This window comes from Pseudochaenichthys georgianus, unplaced genomic scaffold (assembly GCF_902827115.2).
Source record: "Pseudochaenichthys georgianus unplaced genomic scaffold, fPseGeo1.2 scaffold_1860_arrow_ctg1, whole genome shotgun sequence".
Lineage (NCBI taxonomy): Eukaryota > Metazoa > Chordata > Actinopteri > Perciformes > Channichthyidae > Pseudochaenichthys > Pseudochaenichthys georgianus.
Window position 1 is genome coordinate 1 of NW_027262610.1, and position 8216 is coordinate 8216.

Sequence of the window (8216 nt, forward strand, 5' to 3'; positions counted from 1 at the left end):
AGCAGTGTGTGTCTTCTTACAGGGTAGAACAGAGAGTTGCGCTCCCTCTGCATTTCATGATCGGACTGATGGTTTTTGTAAATGACTGTATTTTAGTGTAGTTTTTACGTGGCTGTTATTTTAAAAGCAATAAATGGAGAGAAAAATAAATGCTAACGTTTTTTTATTTACTCTTATATAAAGATTGTCTGATTCTGATTTCTTTAAAAGTCTGACCTTTCTTTGTTTCTCTTGGAACTATCATTTTAAATGCAATTAAAGTGAACATTATATATTATAATCTATCGAATAACTTGATACCATATCTGCCCCAAGTTAAAGGACTCCCTCTCAATCCAAGACACTTCAAATGAAAGTAATCCAGATGACTTGACTGCTTGTAAGACTGAGTTTACCCGATGTCTTTATCAGTAGCAATATATCAACTTAAAGAGGCTCTATTCTGCTTTTTGGGGTATTACTTCACCTGTAGTCATGTAACCGTGTCACGGTAGAGACACACAATGTGAAAATAAGCATAACATGTCGTCCACAGGTTTCTCCTCAAGAGGCGCTTTCACACCGGAGTACTTTTCCCGTTTAGTTCCGATAGTTCCTGGGATTTTATGTTCACACCAAAGAGAATCGAGTTCATTAGAACCTTTCCCCCCTTTTTAGTCCCTGCTCGAGAGGTGGGACTTCCTGGGGAGAAAAAAGTACCCATGTCTGATTGGCTGGGCGGATTGCAAACCACGCCCCGTAAAACTCTGAAAAGTTTTCTGAAGCTGCCATTTTATTTGCTGGCATTATTAGCATTAGCATTAGCATTAACCCCGCGCACCAACGGAGAGAGACTGACTTATGGCAACACAAAATAAAACATGGGAGATGAGGAGGTGTCGGCGTTCTGGTCGTTTACTCGGAAGCATACTTGCCAACCTTGAGACATCAGAAGCATTTCCAAAACCGCCGCGGGGGGGGTGGGGGCTAGTGGATCGCCGGAGCTTTATTAAATTAACATTAACATGCTTATTGTAGTTGTAAGTGCACTGCCTTGCGGCCTGTAGCGCCTTCCTTGATGGAGCTTATGGGCTGGACCTGTATTTTACAGGAGAGGAGTGAGCAGAGGGACGAGTTGTCGATTCTTGTTCTGTTTCCTGTGACTATCTTCCTCACCCTCTCAGACTTTCAGTTGCGCGCGCTACTGAAGAGACGCGCTACCATGGAAACCAAACAATGGTGTATTCAAGTCCGAGTGGAAACAGTTGTGAGTAAATCTGATTTTGTCAGAAATTGCGAGAAATATGAAACCGGGAGAGGGCAATGAAATCGGGAGGGTTGGCAAGTATGCTCGGAAGGCTTCAGTAGAAGCTGCTGGGAGTACCAGCAGCTTTTACTGAAGCCAGTCCCCAACTCCAGGGACTTCCGGCCGGGGACTCCGGGTGGCAGTATACGCCGTGAAGTGGTTTGCGGCCTGCCAGTAAACCCAAAGCAGAAGAAGAAGAAGTGACGTCAGCGGCTTCATTTGCCTAATCCTCCCTCAAGGACTTATTCCGGTGTGAACGCGATCTGCTCTGGGGGAACCAAGTGCTGGGAACTAAGTACGGAAAAGTACTTGGTTTGAATTGGCATTATGTAAATAAAAAAACACATAAGACTGACTGATGCATCTCTACTCTAAAAATATAGACGTTTTACAGCCGAACTCGTACTATCAATTTAAAGTATACCAATACTAAATGATATTTCTATACATTTGACTGCATTGGGAAGATGGCCTTGTTTCCTTGTGTGTGTGCTGCACTGCAGACCAAAGTCTCTGTTCCACGCAGAGCTGCACTACAAAAGCATGACTTGAATAATAAAGTGTTCTCTTTGTTTTCTGCAGACGGGCTTCCGATAGTGGGTCACTATGATATTTCAGACACTGATTCTAACCAGGAGAGTATGAGTGTGGACACAGTGCGGCCCTCGGTGATAAAGCATGAGCTAAAAACACACTCTGGGTGTATACGAGCCCTGTGCTCTCCCTCAGGTCAGTTACTAACCCCTGAATCCAAACTGAATATTTCCACTGCTCGGTGACGGCAGGGCGCGAGGCGGTGAAATGATCTTATTAATCTCCCAGCTGCTTTTAAATACTTCTGTGTGCATTGGGCGCTGCCTCGCTTCGAGACAAAATAATTGACCGTTTGTGACATGAATATAAAAGTCCACAATTAATGTTCTGTCCATTGTGTCTCTCTCTACTGTTCACACAGTGTCGGATTCATCATTGTTTTGTTGTGCGTGTCAAAGGCCTGAAGCGCTCGGCCCCTCCTCACAAAGTGTGACTGTGTCCTCTTGTTTGTTTCAGGCCACGTGGAGGCAGAGCTGTCGCACAAGGGAAGTTCTCTACACCACAAGGGCCAGATTCACATCGCCTCCTCCGACAGCGAGGTGGAGATAGTCGGAGTGCAGGAGAAAGCACGGTAAAGACTCGCATAGGGGTTCTTTATTTTGTCTTTACCTGCCGTTTTAAGTCACATTTCTGACTTTAAAGGGGACCTATCATGCATGATGTCTTTTATATATAAATGTGTGTCGTCCCCCCCCCCCCCCCCCCCCGGTGTGTCGGGGAACTCACGCAGCGTCGGGAAATAGAACCCTCGCTCTTTTCCTCCGTACCCACATCTTTTAAAAACGGGTGTACAACGAGCGGATACAGATTCCATCCGAACTGACGTGTCCATCTGAGGTGACGTCAGCGGACCCTAGGGCTGCTCAATTAATTTTATTTTAATCGCGATTATGGCTTGCAACGATTACGAAAACAACGTAATCGAAATAAAACGATTTTTTTTTTTTTATTATTATTACTTTTTATTTTTATATTATACTTTTTTTTTTTTTTTTTTTCAATTAATGGATGTTTTCAAAGTCAATGAATAATCGCGTTTAATAATCGCAATTACAATTATTGACCCAAATAATCGAGATTATGATTTTTGCCATAATCGAGCAGCCCTAGCGGACCCACAGAAAGTTACTATCAGAAACAATGCCTGACGTCTTTGTTTACATTAGCAAGCCTCGCTAACACTCAGAGCTAACCTGTACTGGAGAGCACGTGTGTTTTTAAAAAGCAGGAAATAAAAAAAGAACTCGCCTTGTGATAAACCTGCAAGAGAAAAAGCATTTGAGCTCCATACTGGTTCAGAAATAATCCTTGATGTGGTTTAGAACAGGATGGCGTTTTATCACAGCAGAATTTAACTTTATCTCCGGTAGAATTCTGATCAGGCATTAGCTCCGCCTCCTCCTCCTCTTCTTTTTTTTTTTCAAGCTAAGGACCCAACATCCGCATTTCTCTAACAGGGCTTCAAAAGCGGGTTTGAGCAGAATGAGGCATGGCTGCAACGGGTGATCTGTTTGGTTAAAACGTAACAGACATGTTTTGTATAGGTATGGCCCTACAATATATTTTTAAAATATAGCATGATAGGTCCACTTTAAGGTATGATAAGGATAGGTGTTGTTTTTAAAGTCTTTTATGCATGGTTATCCATTTTCCTTGTTCCTTTCCGTGGTTTTATTATTAAGTGTTAATGATTTTAATTGCCTGTGTACTCTATAAATAACATCCGCACATTTAAATACCATTTTGAATATTTTTGCTGACCCGGTCTATACATATATTTGAAAGAAATTGCTGCATATTATAACCGTTTAAAGTCTGATGTTGTTGGCTTGCAACAAGTGAAAAAAAGGACATTTTGTTGTTTCTGGGTTTTATGTCCCACACTAGTTCTTGTCCTGGCGCCACTCTTTGTGCTAAGCTAACATGCTAATATGGATCTCATCTCGTCGGCACTCTTTATTAGAACGCAAAATAAGCGTATTTCCCAAAATGTGTTCCTTTTTTTGTTCCACTACCACATGTTGGAGGTGTGTCGGCGATATACATCTAGTACTTATAGGTTGCAAGCCACAGAGACGCAGTTATCAGTGAATGTATGAACTTATTGTTTGCATGCTTTTCCTGAGTGACTAACTTTTTAATATTTGTAACATGCTCTTGTTTGTGGATCCAGATGTTCCCACCCGTGTGGAGGCGTGATAAAGAGCCTGTCCGGCTGGAAGGAGAGCTCCGTGGAGCAGCTCATCAGCACAAACCAACCCCAGCTCTGGACTACTGTTTCCCCTCAGCCCAACTGGGTGTCCCCCCCCGAGGTGGTGGACCTCACACTGGACGAGGACGCGGGACACAAATACCTTCTTTAAAGAAGCTGCACACTGAAGACTCCTCTCCTCGTCCTCCTCCTCTTTGCCTTGCCTCCACGTTACGGCTGAAAACCTTCCCGTAGAATCGGCCTCGCCTCTCGTGGACTCTTCCTGCTCCGGAGTGTGTTTTTAAATCAATTGTATCAAAGCCATTCTACTGACGTGATTCCCTGATCAGCTCTGAATTTAGTCGTAATAAAAAAATGGCACAGCATTTCATGTGCAGGTGGAAATGTGAGTAAGATGTATCTGTTAATGATATCAATATCCTACCTTCATTTATACCTCAGTTACCCCTCCGTGTAGGCTGTCTCTTGGTGTCGTGTGCTTGCAATCAGTGTAGAGAACACATCCAGTTGCTGCTTGAGGTCATGATGACAACATGGCGGCTTCACTACGGACTCTGGAAGGCATATTTTCAGATTTGGCATTTTGTACTGCAGCTGAGACGCAAACGGCAGCTGGTACACTTTTTCTTTTGGTCGCACCACAAAGTCGGCTTTGTACCGATTTCTAATGCTGCGTTCAGACCGGGCGCGATGCGATGTTTGGGGGCGGCGCGATTACATGTAAAGTCAATGCAGAGACGCGATCAGACGCGAATTCGCTCCGACGGCGCGCATGAAGCGGTGGACGCGGCGCGAATCACGCGATTGAACAGTGCCCAAACGCGAAAGTTCAATTTGTTCAACTCGGGCGTCGTGACGCGTTCTCGCGGAAGCCAATCAGCGGTGTGGATCTCAGCCTGCCGTCACTGACGTTCAACCAGAAAACATCAGCCGTTAGCTGTTAGCCCTCAGAGCTCTTTCTATCTATATCTGTTCAGAAACTAGACAGAAGTTAAACAAGTACAAACCACAGACTGCCTGTGTCATGGCGAATACAGTCGCTGCTTTATTTGTGTCTGTAGGCCGTTGTTGTGAGCGTGGACGGTCGGAGCATATATAACGTTAGCTTAGCCGATCTCCATTCAGAAAACACGCATTTTAAAAGGTGTTTCGTCTGCCGTCTGTCGTGTCAAAGCATTAATTCATGGTTTTTACTAACCGGTATCAGTGTGTTGTTACTTCGGCATCATTTAGAAACGTGTATTACAATTTAATCACGGTCAAATATGTTCATTTTGTTGTAGTTGTAGCTCCCGAGCCAGCGCGTCTTGTTTGAATGATGCGAGTAAACACAGCTGGCAGCCGCGGTGAAACTCGAGCAAAGCATCGCGTCCGGTCTGAACGCAGCATAAGGGTCAATTTTCAAAAGTCTCACCACTGGTTTCACATGTTGTTCAAACTGCATGGCTTCACATACAGGTTTAGGTTATCTTCAATAATTGTTTTATCATTTTTGGGAAATATTCTTATTCGCTTTCGTGTTGAGAGACACAGTGAGCTTCTTGTCCAGCAACATATGTCCTTGTCTCGATAAAACCCTGATGCATTTTACAATGTGTTCTCTGTGCATGTGCTGTGACCGATGTCTAGTGTCAAGACAATTCAATAAATCATTGAAGTGGAGGATAGTTGCAAAAGTGGCTGCCAATGTTGCCCAAAGAATCCTCCCAGCAGCACTTTCAAAGCTCAATAACTAACACGTTGTTGGCTTGAAACAAGTGTACGAAAGGACAATTTGTTGTTATTGTCCTGTCTCCACTCTTTGTGCTAAGCTAAGCTAATACGGATCGCTCATCTAGTCGTCAAATAAGTGTATTTCCCAAAATATGTTCCTTTTGAAATCCACAGCTTTTGTTTCTGTTATTACAACAAGTACGTTTTTACCAGAAAACCGCTGGTAAACAAATACTACTCAATCTGACTTAGTTTCACCGCAGCATGTCGGCGAAATACATCTAGTACTTATAGGTTGAACGCCACAGAGAGACGTAGTTATCAGTGAATGTATGAACCTATTGTGTGCATGCTTTTCCCCCCGAGTGGATGCAACCTCCTTGAATCTCTGGGGACCCTTTACAAACAACTGAAGAAATGTATCTTCCATTGAATACTGCAAAGCAAGATGGCTGCCTGAATGCCTTGAAAAGTGCACTATTTTTCTTTGAGAAAAGCTACCTTAAAAAGCAGCGGATCTCAACAATAAATATTTTAATAATAGATGTGGATTTTAGCACACACACACACACACACACACACACACACACACACACACACACACACAGTAGTATACGACGTGGTGTTGAGTTTGTAGCCACGTGTGAGGCGTTTATAGAAAGAGTTTTATGTATGTACCGTTTCGACCCTGATCCTCGGGGCCTGCCTGCTCTCTCCTGTGGTCTTATCTCTGTCCCTTTCTCAATGTCCAGTACACCTGCTGCAGAGCCACTATTTCAAGTATACTACGTCATGGAGTGGCGCCGAATGCTGGGCATTAAACATGCATTTAAACAGTCCTTCGGCGCAACTCGATGTCGACTTGAAATAGTGGCTCTGCAGCAGGTTTACTCCACATTAGCCGCGTTCACACTGCGGTACTTTTCCCACAAAGGTTCATGCGAACTTAGTTCATGATCGCGTTCACGATCGAGAGCAGGGACTTTCGAGCGGCTCTTTTTTGAGAAAAAAGCTATATTCCTGATTGGCTGGGCGAATTGCAAACCATGCCCCGTAAAACTCTCAAAAAGTTTTGTGAAGCCGCCATTTTATTATCCTCGCATTAGCATTATTAGCATTAGCATTAGCCCAGCGCAGAAACGCAGAGAGACTAACTTATGGCAACACAAAATAAAACATGGGAGCGGTGGAGATGAGGAGGTGTCGGCATTCTGGCGATTTACTCTGGCGTCCATGCGAACTAAAGAGTTTGCATGAACTAAGTTCGCATGAACCTTTGTGGGAACAGTACCGCAGTGTGAACGCGGCTATTGAGAAACAGCCTCTGTCTTCACGCGGTCACGCTGGGCTTTTATCGTACACACAATCAAACTGTTCAAACGCTTGGGGTTTACTTTGTCGGATTGAATAACGTCTACTTTCCTAAAAGACATGTTAAGAGAGTTGAAGAATCAAATAATTTGACTTCTGCTGGTCACAGAAGGGAATATATAACAAGCCAAAGTCTAAATGGAATCAATGTTTTGTCTTACTTCTGAATTTGAAATTTGCTTCCATATTTTTTTTTTTATTTGCTCCGTAGGTCTAAATTTAATGTGAATTGAAATCTGTTTTAAAGTCAAGATACAGTTTAGTGTCCTGTGATTTTTCTTTTTGCTTTGCCAGTCATTTCCCCTAAATGCAGCTTCTGACAATTCTTCAACCACACTTTTCAAAAACACAGTTCTATTGTTCCTCAAGGTTATTTTCAAATGTTCTTGGATGTCTTTTGTGATGGTTTGGTTGCACATAGCATGTTGGGTTACATCTCACCTCAAGTCCGATATTATCCTCATTACCAGTCGTTTAGCTTTGCTCTTCAGTTCGGTTTGTTTTTACTGTCAGTATTTTAAATTAACAAAAAAAAGGTGTTTATTTTGTTGCTTTTGCAAGTCCCCGACTTCCTTGAAAGTATGTCTGTAGAACAAAAAGAAACTATTTTAAAACTAAATAAATAGAGCGTTATTTAATGAGTCTGTTGTACGGCAATTTGATTTCCTTGTCTCGAGAAAACACTGGTTCAGTCTCCTGTAGTGTGTTCTGTAGGTTTTAGTGCATGTCAATGGTCTGCAGAGGCTAACATCTCAAAGTTCCCACCAGAGGGGTATATCAGTATGTAGTGTCTCTACTTTAAAGAGTCCTCTCCTGCTGATGTTCAGGTGTATATCAGTATGTAGTGTCTCTACTTTAAAGAGTCCTCTCCTGCTGATTTTCAGGTGTATATCAGTGTGTAGTGTCTCTACTTTAAAGAGTCCTCTCCTGCTGATGTTCAGGTGTATATCAGTGTGTAGTGTCTCTACTTTAAAGAGTCCTCTCCTGCTGATGTTCAGGTGTATATCAGTATGTAGTGTCTCTACTTTAAAGAGTCCTCTC

At 43.0% G+C, this 8216-nt stretch overlaps 1 protein-coding gene across 1 annotated transcript; it reads left to right on the top strand.

The window, feature by feature from the left end:
* The first annotated feature begins 1177 nt into the window (after positions 1-1177).
* On the top strand, positions 1178-7816 carry ark2n (arkadia (rnf111) N-terminal like PKA signaling regulator 2n). Its single transcript, XM_034077698.2, has 4 exons — positions 1178-1246; positions 1868-2014; positions 2336-2450; positions 4053-7816. Exons 1-4 carry the CDS (start codon positions 1216-1218, stop codon positions 4240-4242), a joined length of 483 nt encoding a protein of 160 aa, XP_033933589.1. The 5' UTR covers positions 1178-1215; the 3' UTR covers positions 4243-7816.
* Positions 7817-8216: the final 400 nt, after the last annotated feature.